Genomic DNA, 17,812 nt, shown 5'->3' on the forward strand with positions numbered 1-17,812 from the left:
CACTGCTGCATTTTCTCCAAGGGTGTGAATTTAGCCTAAGCCAAACAGAAGCCACTAGACGTTTAGTTTGAGTGTTTGGGATACTACACACGTATCTGTGCCCTTCCTGTATGTTATAGCTGCAGCAGCTTCCAATAGCACAGTATTGGTCCCTTAGTACAGGCTGATTCATAGACTCATCCAGTACATGACACCATAGGACAGGCTGCAGTCCCAGGCTAGCACGCTGGAGAAGAGCGCTCCCCCTCCCGGTGACGTCATCACGCCGGCCGCTCACTGACACCGCAAGGAAAACAATCCGAAGCCATTTTGGCTTGTGGAGCCGCAGAAGGTCCCTTTACCTGTCCTTGTGTGCAATGGGCGATGCCCGGGAGGAGAGCAGCCAAGCACCAGATCATCTCGGTAAGTCAGCCGACAGGCTTGCCGTAAAGTGACTATGGGGTGTGCGGCTCTGCCCACTCGTGACATAGTAAGAGGCCGCCGTGCTAGTGGAAGCTGTCATGTGATGTGGCTGTGTCACCGCTGCATGACCCGTGTCGTGTACTGTCACGATACGTGGGGCGGGTTTGCTTCTATGTGCATTGGTGACACATGTCTGTACTTTGAGGGTTCATGCCTCGCACTTCAGTTCACATGACTTGTAACTTCGGGTAACTCTGCAGCGTCCTATGGGGTGCTGTACACTACACTTGTACTAACATGTGGCTGCCAGGTAAGGACATAATGGAGTGATGGGCTTGGATTGTGAAGGTGCTGACGTGCACTACAAGTCCCAGCATGCCTTATACTGGCCAGTGTTGTATACATTGTGTTTCTTTGAGAGGAAATGGGGCAGCAATCCCCAACAGCAAAGTATTATTCTTGCGCTTTATGTATGTGTGACTATAGTGCAGTACCAAGTGTTGGTGAGTAGCACTTATATACTGGTCTACAGATGGTACATAGTGCATATTATATTGCCTATATAATGCTAAGCAATTTCCAGGTGACCCTCAAACAGAAACCTATACACATTAAAAAGCAGTTGACTGGGAAACCTGCCTACCCCATAGGCTATAATGGGGTCCGTGTGGTTTCCGATTGGTTTTTTGCACAAAACATGCTGAGAGAAAAATACTGCAAGTAAGTAAGTCCTGTAAGTACGGCATCTTGCACCCAGCCATAATTCATCTAAAATTTTCTTAACCATATTATAGAAGCAAATACCTTCCTTACCATAGGTCACACGATGCTGTAAGTCCAGGTAAATATACTGTACTTGAGTTTGGGATGGGATTTGTGGCCATAATGTGATTAGGATTTCAACCATGAGCAAGTTGTCCCAACTCTTACATAACAGGAGATGTCTTTGGAAAGAAGGAATGGCTTGGTATCATAGAATCTGAGCTTGCAAATGATACCAGGATTTGGTTGCAATATTTGGGAAGGATCACTTGTTTGTAGTTGAGCCCAGGGTGAAAAGTTTTACTTTCACTGTTTATAAGGGAGGGGTGAAAGCTGACAGTCATAGCTGCAGAGATAATATCAGAGCCTGCCATCTTTCTCCCTGTGCAGACTTTATTGATCCCATGGAGTAGGGATTATGGAGCCTTTGCTCTTTTTATCACTTATGTTCTTCCGTACCAGTTACAGAGAGTGTGCCCTTGAATTCCTATATCTGGTGGGTCTTATTTTTTTATTTTTTTATGGTGAGTCTAGATGACTTGTTCCACTGTGAACAATTTTTTTATTTATTTGGGGTGCTGAGGACCCTGCTTCTGAGTAGAATATCAGTATTGATTGTGAGTGACGCACTACAAGGTTAAGAAGTCCCTGTATCTCACACGTTTACCCCTGTCCAGGCCACATTATGATTCTGGGGAGGTATAAACTCTTCCATTATTTTGATGTCCGTTGTAGTCACAGTGCAGGATAGTGAGTTATATGCTTCTGGCTCTATGCACTGTATGCTAGGAGTGTAGAACATAACCCTAAACTCGCCCTCACACACAGATCAGATATTTCTGGCCCATCCTAAGGATAATCTATTTAAAAAAAAAAATTCTTGGACAACCCCTTTAAACTGTATAAGCCATGAACAATCATTTGGCCGTTACCCGGAGACTGCTGGTTAGCATTAGCAATATGGGCTGGTCTAACTGAACCGATCAGATGCAATATATATTATAATTTGCCAGTTTAGTGCCAACATATTCTCTGTACAAGCTGTATTTTCTGGGAACCACATTAGGGCCAACTATGGCATGTACATGATATATCTTGTCTCTAGTTCCTCCTGTTTGAAGATAAGATTGCTTACTGTCCATTTTAGGAGTAAGCTTATATTGGAATCCGTCTTTGTATTATATGATTATGGTTTGATATGTGCTGACACAAAATCTATAAGAGTAATTTTAAGGGAAATGATCTCCCCTAACTCAGAAGCATCCTGTCGCCTCACAGATCTCACAGGGTTTCCTGTAGTCTAAATGAGCTTGTTCACCTCTGGCACAAATCATGAACAGATCATATATGGAATCTTGTGCAACCCAAATCTGATGCAAATCGCCTCTTAACCTCACCCCGTGCTTTCGAAACAAGCACATAAATTAAATACATTAATGCTGTTATTAGAAACTTACTGTAAGTAGGGACATTTAGATGGAGGCTTTGACAGTATAGGAAGGGGGGTTTTTTTTGTTTTTTTTTTAAAGTAAAATTAAAGTGGCGTTCACACTTGTGCCCTGTGTCAAGCCACTGGGTTTCCGTCCTAATCCCCGGCGAAACTATATAGGGGACGGCGTCACTTTTCATTTAAATGGGTTTAAAAAGCAAACCGTCGGTGTCCGTATGCGGCCTCTCTGCGGAGAAACCATTTTATTTTGGCCGGACACAAAGTCCCACGGAGAGGCTGCATTAAAATGAATGGGTTTTAAAACTGACCGCTGGGAAGCTGTTCATTGGTGGGTGCATTACACCACCCCATCCAACAGTAGGCATTGTGCTTAGTGATTCTTTTAGGCATCGTCCTTTTTAGCACTCAGTGACCTCGCTCTGTAACTTTGTGATCTTTTTTTTTTTTTTTTTTTAAATGCAGATTGTGAGCCCCATATAGGGATCCCATATTTGTAGAATGGGAGGAAATCCACTCAAACACAGGGAGAACATGCAAACTCCTTGCAGATGTTGTTCCTGGCAGGATTCGAACCCAGGACTCCAGCACTGCAAGGCTGCAGTGCTAACCACTGAGCCACCGTATTGCCCCTGTAACTTTGTGATCTGTCACTTCATGACTGAATTTCTGTGGTTCCTAAACACTTTAATTTGTCAATAATATCCCTCACTATTTATTGTGGGACAGAAGGGAAGAGATTTTGAGAACTGACATGTTACAATGGTGGCATCTTATAACTGTACCACACTGCAGCTCAGACAGCTCATTAGTACAGGCCTATCTCTTCTCAAATGTTGTAAAGGCAGACTACATGGCAAGGTGCTGGATCTCATATACCAGTGGCAATGGAATTGAATTAAATGCTTGAATTCGAGAATTGTCAGGTGTGACCCAATACATTTCTTCATATAGTGTTGGTGTGTTACTAGTAGGCATACAAACCCTAATATCCCAATAAAGGGAAATTACAAGTCCATATATACAGCTTTATTAGGCTGGAGTCACATAGGCTGTACTCTGGGGGAGCCACTAGAATCTCGCCAGTGGGTAACTCACTGTGATCTATAGTATCCAAATCCTAACCACATCCTGCTACTAAAAAAATAGCGCCAAGTAGCCTGCACTGCAGGTTGCAAATCTGCAGCATGTATGCTACAACAGCGGAATTTCTACAGTGGCTTTCAGCTTTTGCAGTGCAAATAGTAAATGCTATCAGAGACCTGCAAAGGATCCTGTAGATGTGTCGGTGCTATAGCCCCCGATTTTGGGTATTATGTTTTGTGCAGCAACTACTTTCGGTGAAATATAGTGCTGAATTTCCCAGATGTCTGTCCTGTGTGTCCTCAGCTTCGTACATGTTGCTTTGGTACTTTCTGGTTTTTTTCAGCAGAAGTAATGTGAGCCCAGCCACATCGCTGTAGGGGTATAATCACTCTGTCATACCAGATCATAATTACCTGGCCTAGTAATTATTTTATTAATTTCTGCCCGTTTCATACACAAAGGAACTCATTGATACCAGGATGACTAGAAGATCTACCTGATGCTGATGTGAACAATAGAGAAAGGAACCTTGGGGGCAACATGCCGACGGCATCAACACTACCCAAAGAGCTGTATCTTTCCACCTCTCTGTCAGAGCTCAATAAGAAAGCTGAGGTTAAAGCAGATGGATCCAGTGTAAAGAGGTATTTTATCATGCCTAAAATAATATGGACAGCTATCCTAGGCCATTCTGTTTTGCACTTCATTATTCAGTGAATTTCTTTAACAGTTTTGTATTGCTGTTATCTACATCATACAGGTATTTCAAGCAGTACTAGGAAGACTTAACATTTTCTGTTTCACAATCTGTAAAGAAAGGTGTTGCAATAAATGTTGAGATAAGTGTGGACATTGTGGCTATATACCTCCTTGTGTTGTGAAGTGGATCTGACTTATGGGTTTACTTAAAATGAGAAATACAGTCCATATCACTCTATTGTTCCTCCTTGATTTTCTGAAGTGTTTTAGGAAAGGGGCTTTCTGCACACCTGTAGAAATCCGGGAGAGAACTAAGGTCTTAGGCTGACTGACTTGAGTTGCCTGTTGGCCGAACCATTATTCTGAATTCCCCCATATAAATGCATGCTTGGTCAAAATCGTCATATTATAAAGAGCATTGATACAAATGGAGTTCTTTGGCTTGGTGGTTCATATCCTTTTCCATGTGTACGCTGTGCAGCTTCTTTGAGCTCCTTTTATCACTACATTAGTCATTAATCTGAAGACAGCTGAAATCCAAAGGTGAAGGGAAAGATTTATAGACTATTGAACCTGACATATGACTTCCTTTTATGAAGTATATTGCATGCATCATGTTTACTGGATATATGTAATGTATTGCAGTGCAGTCATTCCCGGAAACACACTTCTCTTTTGTTAATATATATTATTTTGTTACTTTATTTTTATTAAGCTACGTCAGCTCTGCCTGCAAGATCTTTCAGAAAGCAGAGGAGTGCAGACTTGATGGAGACGAAGAAAAAGCTTATGTCTACTATATGAAATTTTTATTTGTTTTTGAACTTGTTAAAAAAAAGGCAGATTTCAAGCAAAACCAGGTACAGTTTTATTTTCAAGGGTCATAGTTTATATTGCAAGTTTTAGTAGATTGAGGGGTTCTCTGGGCTTTTGTGTTGATGGCCTGTCCTTATGCCTATTTGGCAGTGTAAAGAAGCCTTTCTATAGATAACGGAGGGATTGGCATCCAGCTGCACCGCTGGTGACACAGTGTAGGTTCAGTGGTGGGCCTTTGTGTCATTGACAGGCATGTCATGAAACAGGGAAGTGGGGTTATGTTTGTTGATTGTGCAATGTAGGGCTAGGACAGCTTCATTAAATAATATGTTATATAAACCATTGTCTTCCTTTTCTGTATGTAAATAGTGAGCATATTCTTTAAATAATTTGGCATGTAAAAATATTTGGTAAATGCCTTTAACCACTTCTGGACCGCCCATAGACTATATAAGTCCGGGAAGTGGTTGCTTTGTTCTGACAGGACGTACTGGTACGTCCTGTCAGAACACAGCAGCTGCACGGAGATCGTGCAGCTGCTGAAGCTGGGAGGTGGCTGTAACTTCAGCCAGAGCTCCCAGAGAGAAGACAGGGAAGGTTTATTCCCATCCCTGCCTTCTCAATCGCTGTGTATACAGCGCTCAATGAGCTATGGGCGCCGTCATGATGCGGTCGCATGATCCGCCAGGATCAGTGTCTTGCAAGAGGTGCTCGGTCCTACAGGACCCAGATCAGCTCTGTATACTATACAGCGTGCAGGAGGCTGTGTTTCTTCTGCAACTGAGGCTAAATGTACCAGTCACAGGGGAAATCAGCCTCCCTAACAAAGAAAAAAGTGATCAGATGTCCCGAACGGTCTCTTATGACCTTATAGGGACACCATCTGAAAAAAAAAGTTTTAAAAAACCTTAAATAAAATAATTTAAAAATTAAGCAAACTAATGCACCAATAAAATACCGTTATATTAAAGGTTATATCCCCACCCCTGACGGCACCATATAAAATAAAAATTACTGTAATGGAGAGGAAAAAATATTTTATAAAGTTTTTCAGCGGCACTGTATGTTATTAAAAAAAAAGAAAAGTGAAAACCAGACACAATTTCCCTCCTATTTTGTTTATATTTTCCCGGATCTAATAAAATTGAAAAATTAGTTCAATGAGACGTATGAGAAAAATGTTACAGCCTAAACCGCACATACAAAATAAACCGAACATGTGTCTGGTCTTGCACCACAAATTGGCCCGATACTGAAGTGGTTAATTTTAACATCTTTGAAATCTGTGGCTGAAGTCAACTTCAGAAAAAAGTGGTAGACAAGTAAATGGGACAGAGAGGTAATGCCCTTTGCCGCTGCTGCTTAGTTGACACTTTGCAATAAACCCATTTAAACTACCAGGAGAGCACAGTGTGGTCCCATTCTAATAGCTGATGGTCAGGGGTGCTGAGACTCTTTAGGATGTTGAAGTGTCAGAGATACTTTCAGTATTAAAGTGCTCAGAAATTCCACCAGCACTTCTCTATATATGGGTAATAATAGTAGGAGGTATGTTCCCCACTCCTCACAGACTGACTCTTTGATTCTAGGACTACTTCAAATCATTACTTGGGCCTAGCAGTATCTTAAAGTCCATTGAAGAGGCCGAAAAACTTTCAAAAAGTCTTAAGAACCGGTAAGTGTGATGTGACTATTGAGTAGCAACTCAAAGGAAAAGTTGGTTGGCTTTAAATTTGCTCCATAAAATGGACTAGGGCAATAGTTGCTGTGTTTGACATTTCATTCGACTCCTCATTGCTGTTACATGGGAGGGGAATGGGATGCACGTATCTTTTGACTTATATACTATTATAGTATTAAATACAGAAATGTATGTTTTTGGTTTGTTAAAACATTTTCATATTAACTAGATATGAGGAAGCAGAAGTCAGAAAGAGACTTGAGGAAAGAGACAAGGAAGAACAGAAGAGAAAAGAAGGACAGACTCTACCCAAGGAAGTTCCTGAAGTTTCTCAACTGACTGATAATGTAATAATTTCTCATTTGTTGACTTATAAGCTTAGCTGCCTTGTGACCTTCTCTTCAGGGTCTGTAACTTCATGTCATGTGCCTGTTGCGGACTGTAATGGGAAGCTACTTGTCATTTATAGCTCTGATATAATATGCTCTGACTCTGTTATTGCGGTTTTAAATGTACATAACATATATACTCGAGTATAAGCAGGGACCCCTAATTTTACCACAAAAAACTGGGAAAACTTATTGACTCGAGTATAAGCCTAGGGAGGAAATCCACCATTGCAGATAAAAAGTCTGGTCATGTGCATTGCAGCTTATTAACTCCATGGGGATCATAGTAATAGCAGTTAACCCCATCATGTCCCTTACATTAACCCCCTGTATGCCTCACATAAGAGTTACTCCTATGTGGGACATATGGAGGTAATAATTAGGTATCTTCATAATTAAGGTCCTTCATTAGTACCCTCATGTGTCTCACATATTAGTAACCCTTATATGGGGCACACAGGGGTTAATATAAGGGACATGATGGGGTTAACTGTTATTAATGTGAGGCACATGGAGTTACTGAAACTAAATGAATAACCCCAAATTCCTGACATTAATAGGCAGAGTAACTAAAGGAAGGAACCTGTCACGTTACTTTAGCTTCCTCTCCTCCATACAACAGACATCTTCCATAAGACACAATGAATCCTGGCCACTCATCTGCAGGGTAGATGCTAAATCCTAGTGTGCTAAAGGACCTCTGATGACGTCATGACCATGTGATCGGACTCTGGTGTGGGCGGAGCTACTAGGATTTAGACTCAACCTTATCTGCAGATGTTACATACCAGTGGCTACAGGACCTTTGATGACATCACAGTCACGTGACCTCATGACAAGCCAATCACAGAGCAGTAGCACTAAAGGACCTCCCCCTTCCAGGTCCTTCCAGTTTTCTGTGCTCCGTGGACCCTGACTCGTGTATAAGCCGAGGAGAGCTTTTTTCAGCATGGAAAATGTGCTGAAAAGGTGGGCTTATACTCGAGTATATACGGTACTTTTCACCTGATGCAGATGTATAGATGTGTTATGTCTGACTATTGCACTGCCCAGTATTCATCTGTTGGTCAGCTGATGGCAGATTTCAGGTTCAGTGTTGACAGAGCTTTCATGTGACTGAAAACTGTGCTGATGTGGATATTGGCGTGGTTTTCTAATAAACTGCTATATCCTCATTCATTTATTATGGTCCGTATGCGATAACGTCTCGGACTGCAGCGATCATTAATATTGAAAATGGATACATCAGATGGCATTTGAAAACTCTGCCAGTCTCCACATGGGCACAGTTTACAGTTGCACTTTTGGCACAGTACAAACATCTTGGTATTATGCTGATCAAGAAATGCTGGATTACTGGCAGCAGGTCACCCTGCGTATTCAGGGATGTGCTGGCAATAATCTGGGCAGCTGAATGGGTGACCACAATTGTCTCCCTTCAGTTTGCATCATCCTATATAATAAGGCATATGGAAATGAGCATTGCTAGGCATGTGTCCTGGCCGGGATCAACCAGTGACATACATCCCTATATGTGTTGTTAATTCAAGGATTCTTTTTTTTTTTGTCTCCTCAGTTAAATGGTGATAAAAAAGATCTCTTTCCTAAGAAGGAAGTTTCTTCTAATGGTAGGTTTACATTTTGTGCAAATTCCAACTTTTTATTAAATATGCTGTATTTTTTTTAATTTTTTTTTAATGCTGTTTTAGCACAACTCCCAAAATTCATAGCATCTTGGTCTGACTCCCATTACCCAACCGATCAGCTCTTTGAAGCTTTGCCCTACCGAGCTTTACATGTTTTTTTTTTTTTTTTTGTGTTTTTATTTAATCAGATCATTTTCCATTTCTAGACAAAAATAAAAAAACACTAATAAAAGGTCTTATGAGCATCAAGTCATAAGTAAAGACTTAGAAAAACATCCTTTCTGCTCCCAACTTTTACTGATACAGGCAATACATAATATCAGAGACATTTTGTAAAGTCCTACACACGCTTGTCAGCCACACCATGACATCAAAATTTGGAGTAGGCCCAAGAGGACAAAGAACAATTGACCTCTCCTATATGAGGCAAGTATCTAGCTCAAGAGAGACTCTGTAAGGAGTAGTCCATGACAGTCTAGTTCTCAATAATACATCTGCACATTTTCATATATCTTTTGAACTTTTTTTTTTTTTTTGAAAAATGCCCCATTCAGGGTGTATAATATTGATCATCTTAGCTTTTAGTTAATTTACTGTTGACTAGAGCTTGGTCTAACCAATGATAAACTGAGCTTTCTAGCAATGAAGAGAAAATGGGGAACCCAATGTGATAGGATGCTCTTTGCTTGTTCAATCTCTCAGGAATCCCTTGGGCTATGTAAGTAACTTGGCACTGTACACCTAATTGGTGCCAGTTGATTCAATAGCTTCTTATAGATGTGCACCACCAAAAGCATATATAACAAGTGAGCATCTTCATACCCCCATTTTATTATTATTAGTATTATTATTGTTATTATTATTAGAGATGAGCGAGTAGTATTCGATCGAATACCATTATAGTCTATGGGAAAAAACGGGAATGTTGTTCCGGTTTCCATGGAAACCAAAGTTTGACACATTGGATCCTCCAAGTTCAGGAAGTAGCAGGACGAGGAGGTTTTTGGCCAATACGAGTATTCGATCGAATAGTAGTATTCGATCGAATACTATTCGCTCATCTCTAATTATTATTATTGTTTATATAGCACCATTAATTTCGTGGTGCTTTACATTGGGGGTTACATACAATACACAAAATATACAGGTAGATATTATAATAACAGTGACCGACTGGCACAGTGGGGTAGAGGGCCCTTTCCGCAAGGGCTTACAATCTATTTGGGACCCTGTCTTTGTGCCTCTGTCTAAAGTACTAGAGCCAACTTCTACAATCTCAGCAATGTATTGTACGTGTGTCCCACTTTCAAATATAAGAGCCTGTGTGGTAAGGCATACTCCGATATAAGCTGGTGCCATCCAGCACAAATTGGGAAATCATACAACGTCTCTTTCAAAGTTTGGTGTCCCAAACTTAATAAAAATTTCTACACACTATGTATTGATAAACCATAATATACTAGGGTGATACTGTAACAGTCTTTTTCCTGTCATGTTTCTGTGCTAGTTTTAATTTAACCCTTTCACTGCCAAGGGTCTCCGGAAATTTTGCACCTCCAGTAGCCAGAGCAATTTTCACAGTTTTGAGATGGATAAATCAAAGCTAAATTGCAACATTAAAAAATCATTCAACCCCCCCATACCTATATATTTGCTTAAAGTAGACACCTGCAGCAATGTCTAATGCCACTTGGTACTGTATACAAACAGGCACCTTCATGCAATTTTGATTTAAAGTGAATGTTTTGTGAAAAAATGCAAATAAATGTATATTAGTTGTTAAAAGTGGAAAACAAACAATAAATTATATGCACAAAACCTCCTAAAAATAAGAGTTCAGCATGTGCAGAGTTCATTCATATCACTATGGCCTGGACCCGCATGCACGTTTCTTCAGAAAATCGCTAGAACTGGAATGAACAAAAATCTCAATGTCAAATAGCGTTTTCAACAGTGAATCGCTCCAAAAGTATAAATTCTATCATCAAGTGCTTGGTATCATTTTTAAAGATTCTCATCTTTAAACTGAATCTTAAAGCATCAAGATATGTTTATGCAGTCCAGAGATATCAGCATTAGTAGGGAGCAGGTAGTAGCTACGTCCTCCGCTACTGTGGTTCCACCCTGGGAGGATGTAGAACTGACGTTTTTGGCGAGAAAAGGGTTAAATCAATAATCCTATTATATTTCATTTCAGTGCCTAATGGATCTATAACTCCGGAAAAACTGTTTGCAATGATGAAGGACCCAGAAATTAATGTTGTTATAATGGATGCACGCAGAGCAAAGGATTTTGAGGAATCTCATATTAATCCGGCTATAAATGTTCCTGAGGAGGCGATCTCTCCTGGGTACGTTTGTGACCATCGTTCTCAGATCTGCCATTTACACTGGAAAAATACCTTAAAAGGGGTTATCCAGGACTACATGATATTGACTGCTGTGGGCTCACCCCTACTTACCAAGCACATTGCCATATAAGGTATAGTGGGTGTGCTTGGTATTGCAGTTCAGCTGCATTCATTTGAATTGGAATCAAGAACTGTGTAGCATGGCCATGTGACCAGTGGGTGTGATGTGATGTCATTGCCTGAAAAAAGGTAGTGGAGCTCAATATCACAGTTACAAACAGCCTCTTTAAAGGACCTGTATTAATATTTAATATATTTTGGAAGTGTACCAGGAGGACAAGCCTTGGGTCGCCACTGGCATGGACAGCGATCTGGGACACCGGAAATGTGTTTTTAATTTTTACCTTTCCCAGCCTCCAGAGGAAAAAAAAACTGTTGTTCCTGGACAAATCCTTTATTGTCTTTTGTCACTAATTGTATTTTTATATGTTTGATCTGTTTAGGCAAGGGTCCTCAAACTTTTCAAACAGGGGGCCAGTTCACTGACTCTCAGACCATCGGAGGGCTGAAATATAGTTTAAAAAAATGTAAGACTATATGTTCCACAGTAGCTCCCCCCACAGTATTATATGCTCCACAGTAGGCCCCCCACACATAGTATTATATGCTCCTCAGTATGTCCCCTCCCACACAGTATTATCTGCTCCTCCGTACACCCCCCCCAGACAGTATTATATGCTCCTTGGTACACCCCCCACCCCACCCCCACTGTATTATATGCTCCTCCGTACACCCCCCACACACAGTATTACATGCTCCTCAGTACTCCCCCCCCACACACACACACACACAGTATTATATACTATTCAGTAGGCACCTATACACACACCTACATACATACATATACACACAGTATTATATGCTCCTCAGTACGCTCCCCCACACATACATACATACTTTCATACATACACACACTTACACACTTATACTTACCCATGAAGAGCCGCCACGCGTCCTTCTCCTTTAGACTGTGATGATTCACGTCATCGCGCCTGCGTCGGGACAGAGGTCACACTCTGCAGTCAGTGTAGATCGCGCGCACCGCACAGCTTTCAGTTGTATGTTCATTTACACATACAACTGAAAGCAGCAAAAGCTCACTAACAGGGAATCCTGTACCGGATTTCCCGTTAGTGAGCGATCCGGGCGACTGTGCATGGGCCACATGTGGCGGGCCGAACAAATGTTCTCGGCAGGCCGCATGTGTCCCATGGGACGTAGTTTTGAGGACCCTTGTGTTTAGGTATGGTCATGTTTTATTTGGGATGTTTTGCGTGCTTTATATCTTTTAGTACGGTTTACAATCCTGACGTACTTTACAAATTAATGAAGTTTATTCATTTCAGATTCACAGCAACAAGAATTGAGAATAACCTTCCAGAAGCATCAAAACATTTATGGGATACCCGAAGCCATGCGGATTATATTGTTTTGCTGGACTGGTTCAGTTCTGTCAGTGACTTAAAACTTGGAACAACTCTTCAGAGCTTAAAAGATGCTCTTTTTAAGGTAAATTTGAAGAGGCCCATGAAAACCGTGGAAATTTCACTGTTAATAGGGACCTTTTTTCTTTTTAAAGGGAACACTTAACTTAGGAAATGCATTTAAAACATTTCTCTAATTCCTTCCTATCCTATACAATACAATTATACCCATTCATTATCTGCATACCCAATGTAAATGCAAAATGATCTTTTTTAATCTAAATTTTTGTGTGTAAATGGTTGTCCATTTATTTTTTACCAAACTGCATAGCTTGAACAATGGTATGTTCATTTAGAAAAGATCATAGTACATAGTTAAAGTGATGTAAACGTTCATCTCAGTAAAATTGATTTTAGGAGACCTTGGAATTCATATGTGATTCAAGAGGTCTGATATATCCTATTATATCTGCATATTATATTTTGTTTATAGTGGGAAACTAAGACTATCCTGAAAAGTGAGCCTTTAGTATTGGACGGTGGCTATGAAAATTGGCTTTTTTGCTATCCAATGTTCACCACAAATGGCAAAGTAACTGTGCCTAGAAGAAGTAAAGATGAAAAAGCAGTCTTGTCTTGTAAGTGCGCTGTATGTGTTCAAATGGGTTCATTCTTTTTACTTGTATTTGGAAAGTGAACAAAGAGCATTAGATATTTAGGGATTTCATTTCAGTAGATCTAGATTGGTATTTATCACCTTAAAGAGGACCTTTCACCATTTTTCCCACAGGCAGTTCTATATACTGCCGGAAAGCTGACAGTGCGCTGAGTTCAGCGCACTGTCGGCTTTCCCGATCTGTGCCCGCTGTGAAGAGCTTACGGTCCGGTACCGTAGCTCTTCTATGGTCAGAAGGGCGTTTCTGACTGTTAGCCAGGAACGTCCTTCTGCCTCGCGGCGCCTATCACGCTGTGCTGTGGAGCGGGGAGGAACGCCCCCTCCCAATGCTCACACAGCTCATCCATAGACGAGCATTATCAGGGAGGGGGCTCTTCACACCGGGCACAGATCGGGAAAGCCAACATTGCGCTGAACTCAGCGCACTGTCAGCTTTCCGGCAGTATATAGAACTGCCTGTGGGAAAAATGGTGAAAGGTCCTCTTTAAGCTCTTTTGTTTGACTAGTCTAGCGTTATCACAATAATACATGGTGACATTTAAAGGGGTTGGCCACCAATAGACCAATATTGATTGACGTGTTCTGTCAGATCGCTCTTCTTTTGGACGCTAGTAGCGCCCAATAGCCACAACTGACTTACATATAAATTTGTCCAGTTCCATGGGGTGCATGCAGCATTATTTCTGCCATCAGAGTTTACAGAATTTGCGATAGAGGACCTAATGCAATGGTTATTAACAGGTATCCAAAACACAAGGAAGAAATCCCTGTATTCTCTCCATATACAGCAATAAGGCATATATGAGAAGAAGTTGCTCAAACCTTTTAGAACAATTTATATAGCAGGTTAATTATTTTTATTGATTTTTGTTGCATCATTTATTGATGTAGTTTTGTTTTTTTTCCCCTTTTTTAAATCATTATAAAAACTAGTGAATTTCAGCTATCCCTCTCTGGAAGAACCACCACCACCTCCTCCACCTGTTATTGAGGTCAAACCATCTCCAGTGCATACACCAGATGTACAAGATGGAGAGAAAAAAGTCATCAAAGTAGAAAAAATAGAAGAACCTGTCAATGTAGTTCAAAAGACGGAACCTGCAGCCCCGATCCAGCCGACAGAATCAATTAAGGTTATCCCACAGGTAAGTTGATTCATAAAATAACTCCATGACATATGACAGTTTTTACAATAAAACTGTTGTGATAATACTAGGCTGTTGTATAGGTGACATTACAACATTATCTCATCATATCTATACAGGAGCATCTCATAATAATGTCTGTCAGTCTGTATACAGCACCATTGGATGTCTGTCAGTCTATAAACAGCTGTATTCTTTCATCATGTGGGTTTTTCTTTGTGCTTGAAAATCTTTACAAGCGGACAGTGAAGGAAGGGCACGGAGTGCAAAAGAACGCACCTGATCGCCATTTAAATGAATGACAAGTGTCACGGACACAGCTAGTGTCCGCTCCTAATGTCCGTGCGAGATTTTGAACGGACACTAAGAGCGGACACTACCTGTCGGACACTGACGGTAGTGTGAACGCCCCCTTAGATCTTTCATCTTATTTAGTTATATAAAGAAAGTCCCAGCCCATGTATGTCTTATACTTCTGAACTTTAGTGAATGCCAATGGTCATGTGTAGAATGTCACATAACTGAAGGAATGTATAGTCCTATTCCATTAGCTCATTGATGCGCTACGCAAAACTATTCCATAGGCTCTAAGGATGTCATATTGGACTAGAAATTAGAGGACCACAAATTGAATGGATACAATGTTGGGGACTAAAAATGAAAGAGGGAACTATTCTAAGGACCACAATTTAAAGGGTGGTCGGCTTAAAAAGGTTTCACTGTTTATTACACAATTGTATGACTCTATTCTATAAATACAGAAATAATTTAAAAAAAAAATGGAGTACCTCTTCAAGTAATTTATCAGAATTGCTCCCTTTAGTAGTTGAATCAATTTGAGATGCAGGGGAGTCGTATTCAATAGGATCTCGACTTTGAGGTTTTTTTTAATATTTTACAATTGTTCTGTTTTTGTTTTCCTGGTATAGCTTTATTAAGAGCGTTTTATATATGTTCATTGTATGGGATTGTGTTTTTTTTTCTCAAGTGTAATTTTATTTCCATATATGTCTTTTGCAGTTTGATCGAACGAAGAAGCCAGCGATTATAATTGGTGACAATCCAAAGACCAAGAAGAATGAAGTGAAAGAAAACAATCCAGTGCAAAATGGTAAAATTATTCCTGATCGTTCTACAAAGCCATCATTAGACACCAAACCAGCCATAGTAGAAACCCATGCTCCGTCAGATAGAAACCTGCCAGAAAAAAATCAAGACTTAAAAGAGAAGACAGACAAGGAAGAAATCAGAGAAACTAGTATCCAAGAAGAAAAAGAAGTGAATCGGGTTAATATCAGGGAATCTGAATCTGGAACGCCTGAGAAAAAACAAGAACCAGAAAAAAAGGTTGTAATTGATAAAGAAAATAAAGACATTAAAAAAGCAGGCCCAGAAAAAAATGAGAGAAAGAAAGAAGTGACAGTGTCTCCGGCTCTTAAGAAGGTAAAACTATTTCTTGTCTATTAGATTTAAAGGGGTTGGACCAAGGCTGAATCTGATCACCCATGTGGCTTGGACCCCTAGAAGTGCCAATGATGACAAAGAAAGGGTATCATGTTCCCTATTTGACTGGTGCGGCAGATTTCAAAGTACAGCTCAGTTATGTCAAGCAGTCCCATACAGAGTTAATTGAGCAGTCAAATGTGCCATGATCAGATGTGTCACATCACCTATTCACAGTTTCAATCTTGGTACAATCCTTTTAGCTGTTCAGAAGAAATGAATTGCATATGAAATGGAATAGACAGTAAATAAATCATCAATGTAAGATGAATACTGTCCAGATGCCAAACTCCTAATCACATGGAGAAAATGCAGCAAAAACACTCTGCATCCTGTCTCTCTGTGCTGGATCTACTTCCACTTTGTACAGTTTCAGGGGAAAGTAGCACTCCTATTCTCAGCAGAAGCCTACCTTTCAGGTCTGATTCTACATAGTCAGATACAGAAAGAATTTATATTCTTAAGAGTTCCAGAGTGTAACTTTTAATCCCCATTGTACAATTTTACTTATGGATATAAGCTTGAATATCAATAACTTGTCTTGGTTCTTTTTCATGTGACCTTTGTGACATAAAAATGACACTGTGTAATTTAGCGAATGAATGGTTCAAGTTTGTTTCTGGACTCACATGATTATATTATTAAAATGTCTTTGAGGACCATAGGGTATTACACCTATTATGTTATGTAAATATGTGGTCCACATTGTTTTGCAGAAAGATGTGGGTAAGGGACCCCAAGACGATAAAGCAGAGATGGTTACAAAAGAGATTTCTGATGATGATAGACCTAAAGTAAGTATTTTGCTTTTTGTTGTACTGCTGAATTAATGCTATTTATTTTTAATGTTTTTACTGTTGAATTAAGGGGGCGTTCACACTACCGTCAGTGTCCGACAGGTAGTGTCCGCTCCTAGTGTCCGCTCAAAATCTGGCACGGACATTAGGAGCGGGCACTAGCTGTGTCCGTGACACCTGTCATTCAATTAAATGGGCATCGGGTGCGTTCTTTTGCACTCCGTGCCCTTCCTGTCCTGTCCGCAAGTGAAGATGTCCGACTTCTCAAGCGGACAGAAGAACCCGCTTTGCCCATTTAATTGAATGAAAAGTGTCACGGACATAGCTAGTGTCCGCTCCTAATGTCCGTGACAGATTTTAGCGGACACTACCTGTCGGACACCGACGGTAGTGTGAACGCCCCCTAACATGTTAGTGTAGTTTACGTTTATATAGTAAATCAATTTAACTTAAGGTAATTATTTTTGCTGCAAATGGTATATCATTTAATATTTATAACTTTTGTTTCAGAGAGAGCCTTTGATGCGAGCTCGCAGTGAAGAGATGGGTAGAACAGTACCAGGAATGCCCGAGGGCTGGGTGAAGGTAATTGGCATATAAATATGCTGCCCACCTACTTCTTTACTTATCTTACTTATCCGTTACAAAATTGCTATGAAGCTGTTACAAAATTCATATCTTAAAGATACCTGCATTATGTTATCGTAAATGTCTGCATTCCCTTTTAAAATGCCAATTCTGCAGCATCTTTTCTTAAAATGTGCAGTTTTTCTGTTATTCCTCCCGAACATGTAGGACCAAATTTAACATTAGCTTGTCTCTATATACTCTAACATTGTACAACCTTGTAACTTTATTGTCAGGGGAAATGGTAACGCTCGCTTGACAATTTATTTGTACATTTTCAGGTGGGATAATAGAATAGATT

General features: G+C 40.3%; 1 protein-coding gene across 1 annotated transcript in view; it reads left to right on the plus strand.

The window, feature by feature from the left end:
* The first annotated feature begins 262 nt into the window (after positions 1-262).
* USP8 (ubiquitin specific peptidase 8) overlaps positions 263-17,812 on the plus strand; it is a 38,955-nt gene continuing 21,405 nt past the window's right edge. The window contains exons 1-13 of the mRNA XM_075273344.1: positions 263-402; positions 4,159-4,341; positions 5,112-5,256; positions 6,802-6,887; positions 7,123-7,240; positions 8,859-8,910; positions 11,126-11,279; positions 12,686-12,848; positions 13,257-13,401; positions 14,373-14,584; positions 15,605-16,027; positions 16,804-16,881; positions 17,395-17,469. Coding sequence (XP_075129445.1) covers positions 4,238-4,341; positions 5,112-5,256; positions 6,802-6,887; positions 7,123-7,240; positions 8,859-8,910; positions 11,126-11,279; positions 12,686-12,848; positions 13,257-13,401; positions 14,373-14,584; positions 15,605-16,027; positions 16,804-16,881; positions 17,395-17,469 — 1,755 coding nt within the window. The 5' untranslated portion in view covers positions 263-402; positions 4,159-4,237. The remainder of the gene's footprint in view (positions 403-4,158; positions 4,342-5,111; positions 5,257-6,801; positions 6,888-7,122; positions 7,241-8,858; positions 8,911-11,125; positions 11,280-12,685; positions 12,849-13,256; positions 13,402-14,372; positions 14,585-15,604; positions 16,028-16,803; positions 16,882-17,394; positions 17,470-17,812) is intronic.

The sequence above is a fragment of the Leptodactylus fuscus genome, chromosome 5, assembly GCF_031893055.1.
Source record: "Leptodactylus fuscus isolate aLepFus1 chromosome 5, aLepFus1.hap2, whole genome shotgun sequence".
Classification (NCBI taxonomy): Eukaryota; Metazoa; Chordata; class Amphibia; order Anura; family Leptodactylidae; genus Leptodactylus; species Leptodactylus fuscus.